Consider the following 18288-nt stretch of genomic DNA (forward strand, 5'->3'; position numbering starts at 1 on the left):
TTTTTTTTTTAATGAAGTGGACTAGAAAAAAATACATCAGAGGTAGGGCCAATAAGTATTGTTGCATGGCATTTTGTATATTTGTATGCATATTTGTGAATACTAGGTGACTAAATCTAGTTTCTGTAGTTAAGATTTATATAAGCTTTTAGGTTATAATGCTTAAAATTCCTTCAACAATTCTTATTTATAGGTATTTTTCTTCAGAATAAATGTATTTAATCTTTATTTACTTTAAGCCTTCGATAAGCAATGTATTCACCAGGCAAAGGATTATTTTATTTTCTGTTCCATACCTGGTATGACCCATAATTATTGGAGTCTAAAAATGCTGCACTGTTTATTATTCACATTGCATCTTTTTAATACTGTTTTTTCCTTTTGCCAAAAATCATCAGTTAAATGGTCTTCTTAAAATTTTTAAATTTATTTCAACACTTCTGCCATCATGTTCATATTATTTAATTATTCACTATTTGTTTGACTTTTTACCTCCTGTTGGATATTACAAAATCTGCTCATTTTCTTTGTTGCCATAACTAAGGTTTGTTTTTTCCCCCTATATATAGTCAGTTGTCCTCAGCCACAATTTCAGCTGTATTGTTGACTAGATTCTTGTCAGGGATCCTGATTGAATGCGGTGAACCCTATTTATAATTGTCAGTGACTCCATAACTTAAGGACCTCTTCACAGAGTCTGTATTCTTCAATTCATTACCAAATTCTTCTGTTCACAAAATTCTGCAGTTTCCGTTTGAATTGACTACATGATTAATAGTCTTTACATTTCTTTGACCTGTAGTATTTCTAAATGTCTTTTCAATTCAATTCTAAAGACCTTTATGCTTAATGAAAATCGATCTTTCATTCTTTTATGTTCTTAGGCTCACATAATTTTTTAAATTATATTTGTGGTAGGCTGAAAAATGACTCCCCTAAATGTATCCATATTCTAATCTGTGGTACGTGTGAATGTTATCTTTATGGCCAAAAAGGAAAAAAAGAAAAAAGTAGGAGGGGTGATTTGCAGATGTCATTAAATTAAGGACCTTGAGATGGGGAGATTATCCTAGATTATCCTGTGGCCCTTAAGTGCAATTCCTTAGGAGAAGAAGGCAAAGGAAGATTCTGCACACAAATGGAGAAAGACAATGTGGAGACAGAGCAGAAAGATTTGAAGACGCTGGCCTTGAAGATTAGAGTTGATGTAGCCACAGGGCAAGGAATGCTGGTAACCACCTCTTGAAGAGGCAAGGAATGGATTCTGTCCTGGAGCTCCCAGAGGAAGCACAACCCTGCTGACACCTTGATTTCAGCATGTTGATACTGATCTAGCCTCCAGAATTGAGAGAGAATAAATTTCTGTTGTGTAAGCCACCAACCTTGTGGTGATTTGTTATAGCTGCTTCAGGAAGCAAATGCAATATCTCTCAAATGAATTTGTTTGACTTTTGATCACAGCTGATTTGGTATTCTATTGATCTGAAGTACTTCGGATTTTCTCATAGATTTTCATCTCAAAGTAATGTTTTTTGTGGGTTTTGTTGACATCCTTGTGTTTTTCTAGGCTGCCAAACTTTTTGATGAAGAAGGAAGGAAAAAATTCTTTACACAGGATATGAATAATATTCTTCTGGAGTAAGTAATTTTCTTCTTTAATTAAAAAACCTTATTTAAAGCAATAGCAGGTCTTTGAGCTACAGATGCTAAGTGGTTGTCTAATCTCATGCATTAGCTCTTTCTTTTCAGCTCCACAGCATATATGATTAATGTTTGTTTTTCAGCAGAACTAGGCTTCTGCATATCATGGCTCTCAAGGACCACTTCTGATAGTCAAATCTTCCAATATTATATCTGCCAGAGCAAGTGGCCACGGTAGAGATTGAATATTAATCTAGATTTAAATGTATTTTCTGTTACCTTATGTGAAAATACCTTTCTGGGAGACTCAGCATGTTTATGGATAATTTGATATAATTTTCCACCTACTTTCATTATTCAGACATGGAGAGAAATAATTCTGTTATCATCTAGTGTGGTCAATTATAATTCATAGAAATATTTATAGTCAAATGGAAAGTGTGGTGTAGTGAAGAATTATGGTTGTAGGATGGTATATTAGGGTTCTCTAGAGAAACAGAACCAACAGAAGAGAGCTGTAAATATGAGATTTATAAAGGTGTCTCACACAATCATGGGAATGGAAGAATCCAGAATCCATAGGGCAGTCTGTGAAGCTGACAGTTCCTGTAAAGGGGCTGGATGAACTCCACAGAAGAGGCTCACTGGCTGAAGAGAAGTGGAAGAATCTCCCTTCTTCATTAAAAGCCTTCAACTGATTGGATTACCTTATTGATAGGAAACAAGCCTTAGTTGATCACAGATGCAGTCAACTGATGATTTAATACACCAGCCTTCCAGTTTATTATCCAGGCTTGAAATATCCTTGTAGCAACCATCAGGCCAGCGCTTGCCTGACCAGACAACTGGGCATAATCATTTGACCAAGTTGACACCAAAACCTAATCAGGTGGGATGAAGCAATGTAGAGAAAACAAAAGTTAGATTGGGAAAGAGAGAGTGAAGGATGGTTTGTGATATATAATTTTGCACTCTTGGGTTGGTGTTTCATCCCAGTAAAGGTGTGGTTTTCATGTTGTGACAAAATAAGGTGTACTTAAACCTATTAGCTCATAGATTTTGGCTAATGGTTTCAGGAATTGAGTATATAATTGGTTGCAAGCAGAACTGAGCAAAAAAGAAGTGATCATTGAGAAAACAGCAAGTTTTATTCCTCTCTGATGAAAATAGGGCATACATACTTTTGGTGGTCCAGGAGCATCATATAAGAAGAAACAGGAAAGCAGTATTTCTAGTACTTTGTCCCTGTCTTTTAAATACATAGTGGAGACACTTTCTCATGAGATACAAAGAAGGAAGGATTAGGTCTGATTGCTCTTATTATACTCTCTCAGTATCCTGGAGTACTTAAAAAATGTTTGGACATATGAAACATATAACCTAATATGCTGCTAGCAAGGAAGTTTCTCCTTCTGTTCTTTATTTTAGGGATTTTCAGATTGATTCTATCTGGAAGCAAAGCAAATACTACTTCTCTGCCCCATCTCCTTTTTCACCTAGTTCCCTTCTTTTTTTTGTATGCTTTATGGTGGGGTCATATTTCATTCTTTTTCCATGTAAGTATCCCGTAATTACGGCACCATTTTTTGAATTTTTTTTTTTTTTTTTTTTTTTTTGCTTTTGTTGGTTTCCTTCCTTGTTTGGGAAGTACTTGGGCCAGGAATTGAACCTGAGTCTCCCGTATGGCAGGCAAGAATTCTATCACGGAACCACCCTCATACCCTCTTACCCAGTTCTCTTTTTTTTTTTTTTTTTAAAGAGAGAGGGAGGAAGGGAAGGAAAGACAGAGAGAAGGAAGGAAGGAAGGAAGAAAGGGAAACATCTTTAAACATTTTCTTGTTTTATTGTATTTTGTTTGTTTGTTTGTTTTTTACATGGGCTGGGGCCGGGAATCGAACCGAGGTCCTCCGGCATGGCAGGCAAGCACTTTGCCCGCTGAGCCACCGCGGCCCGCCCCCCAGTTCTCTTTTAAACTCATACTCCATAAACATTATAATCATTACTCATCAGCACTGTTCCAGATTCTATAATCAGAGTTCTGAGTAGCTCTTCTTCTGCCCTTTACCTGGAATCTCTTAGTACTTGAAGTTTATATTTTATTTTCAACTAACTTTCAATAACAGGACAAACTAGAAGGCCTTCTACCCAGAGTCTAGACTTTTATTAAAGATCTAACTACATATTGATAACACACCAAATGTTTATATACAGAACTCATGATCATAGTGGTTATTTTCCAAATAAACCTCTGTATTCAACTTTCTGGTTCTTACAGATCTTAAATAAATCCTTGCCATTTTTTTATTGTTTGCTTGACTTCTCTAACACCAAAAATTTTGCAAATTTATGAGGCACTTAAGTTATCTGCAGCTTCTCCTGTGATTGAATGTGGTGATTTGTACTCAGTTTTTTGCCAAGTGTCCCAGTTTGACCTTGGCCTTCTAATGAACATCTCTTCTTATCTTTCTGCAGTAGCAGCTGCCAGGTATAATTCTTCTGTTTTGGGAGGAACTTCAATTATTTATTAGTAAGCTTGTTCTGCTGAGAATATACCTGTTAAAACTCTTTTCCTCTTTTTTTAAAATTGTTATTAAACTTAATATTTAACAACTTAAAAGTTTTCTTTCCCAAAACTTAATTTATTATTGGGAGTAGGAATTGCAGAATCTGAATAATTCTAACACGCTATTAAATGTCTAGTTTGTGCAGTGTAATATACAATAAGGGAAATAAAGATGGATAGGAGAGTCTGTGTCTGTAGCTGTATCTCTTCTGAAGTTGTAATTTTTTCAGACTCTTCTAAGGAAAAAAACAGATTTAAGACTTCGCTTATTGTTTATGACTGACGCCTAGTATAGCCATTGCGTGGTGGTGGGTGGAATAGCTTTGAAAAATTGGTTTTCAATTGATAATGGGATTCCCATGCTTTACCCCATCACTAAAATAGTATTTGGCGATTGTTTGTAATTGTATAAATTCTACTATTAAACTAGACTCACAGAATATTTTCCATAGCATTACTATGTTTATTGGATCTTTTAGTTTTTTTTTTGAAAATTACTGCCTAAGAAACCGTGGAATGATAAAATAAGAAAAAACGTACCATTGCTTTTCCTTCTTTCCTATGTGATACTACCTAAAGGAAATTCTACACTGTTTATTTTGTTGTTGTTTTTGGTCAGCATTGAGTTACAGCTACAGGAACTAGGCCCTGTCATTCGTAGTGGTGTCTATTCCCATCTTGAAGCTTTTGTGCCATGTAATAAAGAAACACTGGTAAAACGTCTAAAGAAGTTACATCTCAATGTCCAGGTAAGAGGAACAACTATAGTATCTGCATTTGGGGTCTTATAACTTGGAAAAGGACTAGTTTCTGTTTGGGGTCTTTGCACACGTAGTGTTTTACAGTCATATTGTATGTATTTTGTCACATTGTATGTGTTTTGTTTAATTTAATACACATTTATGCATTAAATAATTTAGTTATTAAAGGCATGATGGATCCCCTGAAAAATTGCCTTTTCAACAATTGAAAAGATTAGATGAGAAATAGTAATGTTTTCTAAAACATCGATTCTTGAACTTGTAAAGTGATCTCAGTTCTTCCACAACTGATCAACTTTGCTCTCAACACATTTAATTTATTTATAACTCAATTTTCTTATTCTTGAAATGTCTATACTTATCTCACACTTGTTCGTACTGGCATTTTGAAAACCAGTGGAGAGAGTCAACGACTTGGATGTAAACTTAAAAGATTATTTATCCATATTATGCTTGAATCTCCTCTACTGCAACCCCTCTAAGTGACTGTACAAGTTTGAATGCTTCCAGTGGTCAGGAACTCACTTTGTTATAATACCAGGAAGTTCTCCCATCCATTGAACCAAAATATGCAGACTCTTTCCACTCCATTGGTCCTAGTTCTACCTTTGGGTCCATTCCCAAATCGAATCATTTTTCCAATTCATGGCTTTTCCTATTTTTGAAAACATTTATTATGCCCCTATTTGACTTTATATGAAATGGTTTTTAGTGCCATTTACTGTCTTGATTACTCTTCTTTTAATGACTCTGTTTGCCAATACAGTTTTAAAAATACTTATAACCATCAGGTAATAGAAAATATGGGTTTTTAGTGCCATTTACTGTCTTGATTACTCTTCTTTTAATGACTCTGTTTGCCAATACAGTTTTAAAAATACTTATAACCATCAGGTAATAGAAAATAACTTGAATGCAGTTTAAGACAAAAAGGGAAAATTTTTCTGAGTTGAACCTATTTCATGGAATTTAAGAGTAAGAATATAACCAAGAAGGGATGGAAATTGATCGTTAGAAATAGTTTTCTTTCTGCCCCTCTCCCTGTATAATTTTTGTCCTTTTATGTATATCTGCATATAAGATTACTTTATTTCCAAGGTTGGTTTTTTTTTCATGTTTTAACATTTTTATTGTGAATTATAACATATATACAAAAAAAAGGAAAAGCAATAATTTTCAAAGTACCTTTTAAACAAGTAGTTACAGAAGAGATTTCAAAGATTGTTATGGGTTACAATTCCACATTTTCACATTTTTCCTTCAAGCTGCTTCAAAATGTGGAGGCTAAAAGAAATATCAGTATAATGATTCAGTAGTCAGGCTCATTTGTTAAATCCTATCTTCTCTTTATAATATTCTTCCTTCTCCTTTGATCCTTTTCCCACTCTACAGGGATCTTTGGGCAATGCCCATTCTAACATTTTCATGTTGAAAGAGGTGTCAACAATATAGAATAGGGGGATGGAATTAGTTGATATTCTTGGAGAGGCTAGCCCCTCTGGGTTTCAGGACTTATCTGACCTAGGAACCCTCTGGAAGTTATAGGTTTTAGGAAAATAAACTTAGTGCATGAAATTTTTGTAGAGTCTCAGTTAGAATCCTAGGTGTTCTTTAGGGTAAACCGGAATGATGTTCGTTGGGGTTTGGCACACTATGGTGATTAACAATATATAGCTGAAGCTTGCATAAGAGTAGCCTCCAGAATACCCTCTTGACTGTATTTGAACTCTCTTTGCCACTGATATCTTATTTTGTTGCATTTCTTTTCCCCCTTTTAGTCTGGCAAGCGTTGTCAATCCCGCGGTGCCAAGGCCAGGCTCATACCTGGGAGTCATTTCCCATGTTGACACGGAGACTTTCATCCATAAATGTTAAATCATATGTAGTGGGGAGAATAATGATTTTTCTTTCAGAGTTGGACTTAGGCCACATCTGAGCAACAAAAGAGGTTTCCCAGAAGGGACTCCTAGGCCTAATTATAGGTAGTCATAGCTTCTGTACTAACAAAAATAAATCTCGTAAGGATAAGCCTCAAAATCAAGTGCTTGGCCTATTTTCTTGGGAGTCCCTGATGTTTGAGAGAGTATCAGGGGTTTCCCAGATGGGAAAGTTTGATAGTTCCATATTTTTTCTCCAGTGCCTCATGGGAGTCTACTAATACTTTTTATTTGTAAGCCCACCATAGTTTGGGGTGTATCTGAGTATTACATTAAGCTGTACAGAATTTACAAGGCCTTGTTCCCATTTTGGGCTCCATGTGTTTGGGTTGTTTAAATGAGCTGTCCAGACGGGTTGATTTATCATGCGTATTACAGAAAATTTAGGTTCTAGACACGATGAACCTCTCTGCCTTTGGTCTCATATAGGAGGTGAAGCTCTAGAGTACGTATCTTTTGCTCTATATTTTGATTTACCTTAGTCCCAACCAGATTGGCATTGTTTTTGTTTCTATTTAGAAGCCTGATCACTTTTTCAGTTACTTTAACAGTTGTTGTATATAGCAATGCTGATTTTCAGAGCTACAGAACTCCAGCTCTGAGTCTTAATTATTACAGAGGTACCCAAAGTTCCAGAGAAAATACCAGTTTATCCACATACAGCACAGCACCTCAGAATTTAGAAATACACTTAGAATTCCAGATTGTTGGGCTGTTATAAGAGTTTATAATCCAGCCTCTAATTTTATTCCCAAAGTTTTATATTCCAGAAAAGATACCCACAGAGATGTCATCAGCTTTCCCAACCCAGTCCAAATTCTTGGGGGCCAGAATGTGATTATACCATCTTGGGTCAACCCAATCTTTTTGGGCCAGAGGGTGGGAGACAGCGTAAACATAGCTATCTAAGACTCACCATGGGAATGAGGGAATAGTGTATACCCTGGATTGAATATAATGTAGTACATTTGATCTGGTAAGCATAGTATTCTTTATTATAGGTTTATATACTTCTGTTAATAAAATACTTGTTTTGAAGTGGGAAACTATAGTGTGTCTTAATTTAAAATAAGTTAATGAACAAATGAAATTTACTTGAAGTCTCAGATTTTGTGCTCGTGCCTGGTTCTTTCAGATGCAGACTTTTGGAGCCTACTGCTGTAAGCTCAAATGACAAAAATGGGGAGCCAATAAAAAATAACTGGAAATAGAAAACAATTTTTGCAGATAAATATTTTCTAAGGAACATTTCAGATTTAATGTTTGAAGTTATGTCACTACCAACTATGAAGAAAGACATTTATTCTTGCTTTTCTTGATATAGTTTTATCACTTATGTTTGTATTTTATAACTTATATGTATATATATATATGTAGATATTATGTTGTTTAGTTTTTCATGTTTTTGAGCTTCATGTAAATGAATTCATACTGTTTGTTTTCCCCAACTTCCTTTTTATACTCAACATTTCATACCTTGTATTTGGCTATGTTATTACATGTAGGGGACATCTATTCATTTTAATGCTATGTATACATTCCTGTATGAGTATATCCCGATTAATGTATTTTTTCACCGGTGATATGTATTTGGATTGTTTCCAGGCAAAAAAAGTCTCAGTTGCATAATTTTAAAAAGTGATCATCCAAGGTTGCACGGGTGATTCAGTGGTTAGAGTGCTGGCCTTCCATGTAGGAGATCCAGGTTCGATTCCCGGACCATGCACTCCCCACCCCCCCAAAAAAAGTGATCATCCAGGAATCATGGTACTGGATATTCTCCTTTTTTGAAATGAGATTTTATAGCAGACACTGTCATATGCATTAAAATATTTATTTATACTTAAAATTTTTCTGCACCTATGATGATAAAAGTATGTTTAAAATAGCTATATTTTTTGTTATTTCCAAGATAAATATTATAAATTGGTTGAATAGAGCTGTCAGAAAGAAAGCTCTTTGCTTTTCCTTTTTATCCTGAGCTACATAATGGATAAGTCTCCTAGTTTGTTTTTCACTTTGGCCTTGACCTTACATTTCTGCTTACAATGTAAGTCATAGTTACTAACAGTAAATAGGAAAACAGGAGGATTCTAACACACTGTTGATAGGTACCCAAGCCAAATACTGTATTCTGGTGTTCCAGAGAAGTATTTCTTATTACATTCATGGTTCCCCATCATAATGGTAATTAATTAGTAGTTGTCTGCATATTGTAGATTTTGTGCTATAGTTAATCATTTGTATAACAGTTAAAGCGTCCACACAATTTGTTGGTCAAACATGGGACTTTAAGAATGTAAAGGAAGACTATTAGTAATTATGCTGGCTATTTATCATGGTTTGCCAAACCCCAACCAGAACCATTCCTGCCAATCCTAAAGAACACCTAGGACTTTATCTGAGATTCTACAAAGATTCCTTGCACTGTGATTACTTTCCAGAAACCTACAATCTCCAGATGGGTTTGTAGGCTAGATAAGTCCTGAAACCGGAGGAGCCAACCTCTCCAGAACATCAACTAATTCCATTCACCTATCCCATATTATTGACAGCACTTTCCAATATGAAAAAGTTAGAATGGTAATAGCCCAAATAACCCTAAAGTATGGAAGAAAAATCAAAGGAGAAGGTAGAGTTATAACAGAGAGGATAGGATTTAACAAATGAGTATTAGTACTGAATTATTATATTGATATTTCTTTTTGTCTCCAGTGTCTTGGAGCAGCTAGAAGTAAAATCCTGAAATTGTAGAACTGTAACCCATCCCAAACTCTAAAATCTGTTCTATAACTATTTTTTTTTGGTGTGCTTTGAAATTTATTGCTTTTTTGTTTATGTGTTATTTATCACAATAAAAAATAATTATGGTGAGGCAACAGACAAAAACTGGGATTCTTCTTGGCTAACTGGGAATATGGTCATCCTAATTGTATCTAGTTTGCATTGTAAAAACTGAGCACTATAAAATATATGCCCATATTTAAATATACTAGCATTTCAAATATATAATCAATATCTAAAAGTTAAATTTAATCTTTTGAGGATCTGCTTGCAAAATAAATTTTGTAAATATGTTTGAAAAACTTTTAGTATGTTTTCCTCTCAGGATGATCGTTTAAGAGAGCCTTTGCAAAAACTGAAACTGGCTGTTAGCAATGTCATGCCTGAACAACTATTTAAATACCAGGAAGACTGCCAAGCTCGTAGTCAAGCAAAGTGTGCCAAGTATGTACCTCTTCTATTTGAACTGGCTTTTTCATTTGAGAAATACATTTAGCTGTTAGGGATTAGTCTTAAATGAACCTCATCATCAAGTAGAATTCCAGATTCACTACTGAAATGGTATAATTAAATATTTTAAATGACATGTGACTTCCCACTCACTTGCTTTGGTATCAAAGTAAAAGATGTCTGTTGATTTAATATGTGGATGTGATCAAAAGCAAGAGCCACTGTGGTCAGAAATTTCACATTTGACCACAAATATTTTCTGAACTACAAGTTGAACATTCAGTATAAAATATGATGTGAAAATGTAGATTGCCTTATTTTACCCTGTCTTTTGGGTTAACATCCATAAACAAGTGTTTATGGAGCATATTATAGGTACTCTTGGGTTTTATGCTTCATGAAATGTTTTTTGTTTTTAGGTTGCAGACAGATGAGGAACGAGAAAAGAATGGCTCTGAGGAAGATGATGATGAAAAACCAGGGAAACGTGTCATAGGGCCAAGAAAGAAATTCCATTGGAATGACACCATTAGGTAAGATTTAACCTAAGCCTTCACTTTAACCAAATAGATAATGCACAAATAAGATTTCTCATAAAAAGAATCTGTGGTAAATGGAAGACTCGATTGGAAACTACCAAAGATTATTATGTTGAAAAAGTAAGATTAATTTGACCCTGGTGTGCTAAATTTTATTTTGATATACTTTTTATAAGCTAATCTAATCACTTATTGAGTAAGTCATACTTTTGTCTGAAGGTGGAGTAGTCAAAGTGTTTGTATAATTCAGCCATCTTTCTTACCAGCGTTTCTATACTCCAAGTAGAGTATGGGACTTGAAGTTTTTGGTGCCGTGCTTGAAGGTATCAGAAGATATAATTTCATGTAAAGAATTTGACTGTAGTGTAATGGATTATATACATAAGAATTACTTATCTTCATGTCATTTTCTCAGTTCTTCAGATAGCATACTTTTTTGCTGTCAGATATATGTGCTTTTAAAAAATATCTTTAAAACTTGATTTTCTATAATATTGAAGACCATTTTTCTATGTAAATGTATTTTTAAATCTGTTTAGAACTTTGTTATGCAACCTTGTTGAGATCAAATTGGGATGCTATGAGTTAGAGCCAAATAAAAGCCAGTCTGCTGAGGATTATCTTAAATCCTTTATGGAGACAGAGGTGAAACCATTGTGGCCTAAGGGCTGGATGCAGGCAAGGTAAGAAGTGTGACATCTTAGGTTTTATTTTACTTTCTTATTGCTATTATTAAAATATACATTCACACAAGTATATATTACATTCATTTTGCTAAGAAGTCTGTACAGGTATTTCAGATTATTTCTGCTTTGAAAATTTAAGAGCTTAAATAACAAAACAGTCATATAGACATAGAGATATTCATAAAGGTGATTTTTACTGGCCAGCTCTTCGTTTTCATTCAGAATTTGTTAGTAGAGAAATAGGGAGAAAGGGAAGAAAGTTGTAAACTTTGGGAGAGGAACTCCTCTGGGCAACATGAAGATAAGGAAACGAATATGAGATTTAGAGCATAGAAGAAGAGACAACTCCTTAGATTCTGTTGACAGTAGGTAATGTGGAGTGGTATTTCAGAAAACTAGAGTGGCTCTATTTAAAATCAAAGAGTTTTAAGTAAAGAATGTTAAAATTAGTAAACTTGGCTATTTCAACCTGTCATCTTAAAATGCTCTTGAAAGGTTAAGCTGTTAAAAGGTTTATAAAATAGTGGAGTTTACTGTAACATTATTAGTTTTATTTAGTAAATAAACAAGTAATAGCCTATTGGAAATCAAATGATAAAAAAAAATTTTCATAACCATGTTATCTGCTATTAAAAATATGTATCTTTAATTTTTCCAGAATGCTTTTTAAGGAAAGTCGAAGTGTACATAATCATCTTACTTCTGCTCCGTGAGTAAATGCAGACTCCAGATTTCTTTGTTTTTATTCATTTTATGTGTTTTAGTTAACAAGATATCATTTGTTAAATGCTACTTGGAATAATTTTATATTTTATGTATTTATATTTAATTAAAAAAAACTTTATCCTCTATGTTTCTGTTTTACTAATTACTTAGCCTTTCTTCTAGTAAATCCAAATTGTGGAACATCTTACGATATATTCACATATAAATTGAACAGTTATATAATAGTTCCGTCTCTCAAAGAGCTTTGCACGTAGTAGAAGAAATTATTTATCCTGTAAAAGCAAGGTTATATGTTTTAATTTCTTAATGAGTGATCTAAGTGCTACTAAAATGGCCTCATTTTAAATCTATCTTAGGGCAAAGAAAAAGGTAATTCCTGCACCTAAGCCCAAAATTAAGGTAAGTCATGTCGAAATTGGTGAGTGTCGGAATATATTATTTTTTTTTTTTTTTTTTTTTTTTTGAACTTCTCAGGAAGAGTAATTTTATTTTTTTAATTCAGAGGTCACTTAGTTTTAAACATTAAACAAAACCACATAAAAACTGCATGATGAGGGTAAGAATTTACATCTCTTGGCTGACTCTCAATGCTTTCCCCACCACGCATATGGAGTTGCTGATTAATATGCAGTAGGGAGCAAATTTAAAATCACGTGCTTGCCATTCAAATGGGAAAAGAAATGTTTTTTCTTCAACACACCCAATAATACATTAACATGTCTCCAGTTTAAAATACATTTATGAATAGATTTATACATTTTTATAAATTTTCTGGTAAGAATGATAATAGAACAATCTATTCCACTGTTACGTGAAACAAAAAAGAGGAATGAAAGATTCAGTTAATCAAGGAATTTAATATTCTTTTTTTTTTTTGTGTCTGTTCTTTTATTTACTCAACTTGATGAATTCAGAATTCATCTTTGTTGTAGCATATATTTTCCATGTAGAATGAAAGATCTTCATTCCTTTTTTTTTTTTTTATTTTTTTTATTAACGGAAAGAAAAAAAAAAGAAATTAACACAACATTTAGAAATCATACCATTCTACATATGCACTCAGTAATTCTTAACATCATCACATAGATGCATGATCATTGTTTCTTAGTACATTTGCATCGGTTTAGAGGAACTAGCAACACAACAGAAAAAGATATAAAATGTTAATATAAAGAAAAGAAATAAAAATAGTAGTAATAGTAAAAAACAACAACAACAAACAAACCAACAAGCAAACAAAAACAAAAAAAACCCTATAGCTCAGATGCAGCTTCATTCAGTATTTTAACATGATTACTTTACAATTAGGTATTATTGTGCTGTCCATTTTTGAGTTTTTGTATCTAGTCCTGTTGCACAGTCTGTATCCCTTCAGCTTCAATTACCCATTGTCTTACCCTGTTTCTAACTCCTGCTGAACTCTGTTACCAATGACATATTTCAAGTTTATTCTCGAATGTCCGTTCACATCAGTGGGACCATACAGTATTTGTCCTTTAGTTTTTGGCTGGATTCACTCAGCATAATATTCTCTAGGTCCATCCATGTTATTACATGGTTCATAAGTTTATCTTGTCTTAAAGCTGCATAATATTCCATCGTATGTATATACCACAGTTTGTTTAGCCACTCTTCTGTTGATGGAGATTTTGGCTGTTTCCATCTCTTTGCAATTGTAAATAACGCTGCTATAAACATTGGTGTGCAAATGTCCGTTTGTGTCTTTGCGCTTAAGTCCTTTGAGTAGATACCTAGCAATGGTATTGCTGGGTCGTATGGCAATTCTATATTCAGCTTTTTGAGGAACCGCCAAACTGCCTTCCACAGTGGTTGCACCCTTTGACATTCCCACCAACAGTGGATAAGTGTGCCTCTTTCTCCGCATCCTCTCCAGCACTTGTCATTTTCTGTTTTGTTGATAATGGCCATTCTGGTGGGTGTGAGATGATATCTCATTGTGGTTTTGATTTGCATTTCTCTAATGGCCAGGGACATTGAGCATCTCTTCATGTGCCTCTTGGCCATCCTTATTTCTTCTTCTGGTAGGTGTCTGTTTAAGTCTTTTTCCCATTTTGTAATTGGGTTGGCTATCTTTTTGTTGTTGAGTTGAACAATCTCATTATAAATTCTGGATACTAGACCTTTATCTGATATGTCGTTTCCAAATATTGATTCCCATTGTGTAGGCTGTCTTTCTACTTTCTTGATGAAGTTCTTTGATGCACAAAAGTGTTTAATTTTGAGGAGTTCCCATTTATTTATTTCCTTCTTCAGTGCTCTTGCTTCAGGTGTAAGGTCCATAAAACCGCCTCCAATTGTAAGATTCATAAGATATCTCCCGACATTTTCCTCTAACTGTTCTATGGTCTTAGACCTAATGTTTAGATCTTTGATCCATTTTGAGTTAACTTTTGTGTAGGGTGTGAGATATGGGTCTTCTTTCATTCTTTTGCATATGGATATCCAGTTCTCTAGGCACCATTTATTGAAGAGACTGTTCTGTCCCAGGTGAGTTGGCTTGACTGCCTTATCAAAGATCAAATGTCCATAGATGAGAGGGTCTATATCTGAGCACTCTATTCGATTCCATTGGTCGATATATCTATCTTTATGCCAGTACCATGCTGTTTTGAGCACTGTGGCTTCATAATATGCCTTAAAGTCAGGCAGCGCGAGACCTCCAGCTTCGTTTTTTTTCCTCAAGATGTTTTTAGCAATTCGGGGCTCTGCCCTTCCAGATAAATTTGCTTATTGGTTTTTCTATTTCTGAAAAATACGTTGTTGGGATTTTGATTGGTATTGCATTGAATCTGTAAATCAATTTAGGTAGGATTGACATCTTAACTATATTTAGTCTTCCAATCCATGAACACGGTATGCCCTTCCATCTATTTAGGTCTTCTGTGATTTCTTTTAACAGTTTTTTGTAGTTTTCTTTATATAGGTTTTTTGTCTCTTTGGTTAAATTTATTCCTAGGTATTTTATTCTTTTAGTTGCGATTGTAAATGGGATTCGTTTCTTGATTTCCGCCTCAGCTTGTTCATTACTAGTGTATAGAAAAGCTACAGATTTTTGAATGTTGATCTTGTAGCCTGCTACTTTGCTGTACTCATTTATTAGCTCTAGTAATTTTGTTGTGGATTTTTCTGGGTTTTCTACATATAGTATCATATCGTCTGCAAACAGTGATAGTTTTACTTCTTCCTTTCCAATTTTGATGCCTTGTATTTCTTTTTCTTGCCTAATTGCTCTGGCTAGAACTTCCAACACAATGTTGACTAATAGTGGTGATAGTGGACATCCTTGTCTTGTTCCTGATCTTAGGGGGAAAGTTTTCAATTTTTCCCCATTGAGGATGATATTAGCTGTGGGTTTTTCATATATTCCCTCTATCATTTTAAGGAAGTTCCCTTGTATTCCTATCTTTTGAAGTGTTTTCAGCAGGAAAGGATGTTGAATCTTGTCAAATGCCTTCTCTGCATCAATTGAGATGATCATGTGATTTTTCTGCTTTGATTTGTTGATATGGTGTATTACATTAATTGATTTTCTTATGTTGAACCATCCTTGCATACCTGGGATGAATCCTACTTGGTCATGATGTATAATTCTTTTAATGTGTTGTTGGATACGATTTGCTAGAATTTTATTGAGGATTTTTGCATCTGTATTCATTAGAGAGATTGGTCTGTAGTTTTCTTTTTTTGTAATATCTTTGCCTGGTTTTGGTATGAGGGTGATGTTGGCTTCATAGAATGAATTAGGCAGTTTTCCCTCCACTTCGATTATGTTGAAGAGTTTGAGGAGAGTAGGTACTAATTCTTTCTGGAATGTTTGATAGAATTCACATGTGAAGCCGTCTGGTCCTGGACTTTTCTTTTTAGGGAGCTTTTGAATAACTAATTCAATCTCTTTACTTGTGATTGGTTTGTTGAGGTCGTCTATTTCTTCTTGAGTCAAAGTTGGTTGTTCATGTCTTTCCAGGAACCTGTCCATTTCTTCTAAATTGTTGTATTTATTAGCGTAAAGTTGTTCATAGTATCCTGTTATTACCTCCTTTATTTCTGTGAGGTCAGTAGTTATGTCTCCTCTTTCATTTCTAATCTTATTTATTTGCATCCTCTCTCTTCTTCTTTTTGTCAATCTTGCTAAGGGCCCATCAATCTTGTTGATTTTCTCATAGAACCAGCTTCTGGTCTTATTGATTTTCTCTATTGTTTTCATGTTTTCAATTTCATTTATTTCTGCTCTAATCTTTGTTATTTCTTTCCTTTTGCTTGCTTTGGGATTAGTTTGCTGTTCTTTCTCCAGTTCTTCCAAGTGGACAGTTAATTCCTGCATTTTTGCCTTTTCTTCTTTTCTGATAAAGGCATTTAGGGCAATAAATTTCCCTCTTAGCACTGCCTTTGCTGCGTCCCATAAGTTTTGATATGTTGTGTCTTCATTTTCATTTGCCTCTAGGTATTTACTAATTTCTCTTGCAATTTCTTCTTTGACCCACTTGTTGTTTAAGAGTGTGTTGTTGAGCCTCCATGTATTTATGAATTTTCTGGCCCTCTGCCTATTATTGATTTCCAACTTCATTCCTTTATGATCCGAGAAAGTGTTGTGTATGATTTCAATATTTTTAAATTTGTTAAGACTTGCTTTGTGACCCAGCATATGGTCTATCTTTGAGAATGATCCATGAGCATTTGAAAAAAAGGTGTATCCTGCTGTTGTGGGATGTAATGTCCTATAAATGTCTGTTAAGTCAAGTTCATTTATAGTAATATTCAGGTTCTCTATTTCTTTATTGATCCTCTGTGTAGATGTTCTGTCCATTGATGAGAGTGGTGAATTGAAGTCTCCAACTATTATGGTATATGTGTCTATTTCCCTCTTCAGTGTTGGCAGTGTATTCCTCACGTATTTTGGAGCATTCTGGTCCGGTGCATAAATATTTATGATTGTTATGTCTTCTTGCTTAATTGTTCCTTTTAATAGTATATAGTGTCCTTCTTTGTCTCTTTTAACTGTTTTACATTTGAAATCTAATTTGTTGGATATTAGTATAGCCACTCCTGCTCTTTTCTGGTTGTTGTTTGCATGAAATATCTTTTCCCAACCTTTCACTTTCAACCTATATTTATCTTTGGGTCTAAGATGTGTTTCCTGTAGACAGCATATAGAAGGATCCTGTTTTTTAATCCATTCTGCCAGTCTATGTCTTTTAATTGGGGAATTCAGTCCATTGACATTTAGAGTTATTACTGTTTGGATAATATTTTCCTCTAACATTTTGCCTTTTGTATTATATATATCATATCTGACTTTCCTTCTTTCTACACTTTTCTCCATGTCTCTCTCTTCTGTCTTTTTGTATCTGACTCTAGTGCTTCCTTTAGTATTTCTTGCAGAGCTGGTCTCTTGGTCACAAATTCTCTTAGTGACTTTTTGTCTGAGAATGTTTTAATTTCTCCCTCATTTTTGAAGGACAATTTTGCTGGATATAGGAGTCTTGGTTGGCAGTTTTTCTCTTTTAGTAACTTAAATATATCATCCCACTGTCTTCTAGCTTCCATGGTTTCTGCTGAGAAATCTACACATAGTCTTATTGTGTTTCCCTTGTATGTGACGGATTGTTTTTCTCTCACTGCCTTCAAGATCCTCTCTTTCTCTTTGACCTCTGACATTCTAACTAGTAAGTGTCTTGGAGAACGCCTATTTGTGTCTAATCTCTTTGGGGTGCGCTGCACTTCTTGGATCTGTAGTTTTAGGTCTTTCATAAGAGTTGGGAAATTTTCAGTGATAATTTCTTCCATTAGTTTTTCTCCTCCTTTTCCCTTCTCTTCTCCTTCTGGGACACCCACTACACGTATATTTGTACGGTTCACATTGTCCTTGAGTTCCCTGATACCTTGTTCAAATTTTTCCATTCTTTTCCGGATAGTTTCTGTTTCTTTTTGGAATTCAGATGTTTCATCCTCCAAATCACTAATTCTATCTTCTGTTTCTTTAAATCTGTCATTGTAGGTATCCATTGTTTTTTCCATCTTTTCTACTTTATCTTTCACTTCCATAAGTTCTGTGATTTGTTTTTTCAGTTTTTCTATTTCTTCTTTATGTTCAGCCCATGTCTTCTTCATGTCCTCCCTCAATTTATCGATTTCGTTTTTGAAGAGGTTTTCCATTTCTGTTCGTATATTCAGCATTAGTTG

General features: G+C 34.4%; 1 protein-coding gene across 3 annotated transcripts in view; it reads left to right on the top strand.

Annotated features, from left to right (window-relative positions):
• The window catches only part of UBN2 (ubinuclein 2), a 113446-nt gene that overhangs the window by 57770 nt on the left and 37388 nt on the right, over positions 1-18288 (top strand). For all 3 annotated transcript variants that reach the window (XM_077144932.1, XM_077145001.1, XM_077144858.1), the window contains exons 7-13: positions 1568-1638; positions 4824-4953; positions 10012-10130; positions 10556-10669; positions 11215-11358; positions 12020-12070; positions 12444-12486. In XM_077144932.1, coding sequence (XP_077001047.1) covers positions 1568-1638; positions 4824-4953; positions 10012-10130; positions 10556-10669; positions 11215-11358; positions 12020-12070; positions 12444-12486 — 672 coding nt within the window. The remainder of the gene's footprint in view (positions 1-1567; positions 1639-4823; positions 4954-10011; positions 10131-10555; positions 10670-11214; positions 11359-12019; positions 12071-12443; positions 12487-18288) is intronic.

This window comes from Tamandua tetradactyla, chromosome 1 (genome assembly GCF_023851605.1).
Source record: "Tamandua tetradactyla isolate mTamTet1 chromosome 1, mTamTet1.pri, whole genome shotgun sequence".
Classification (NCBI taxonomy): domain Eukaryota; kingdom Metazoa; phylum Chordata; class Mammalia; order Pilosa; family Myrmecophagidae; genus Tamandua; species Tamandua tetradactyla.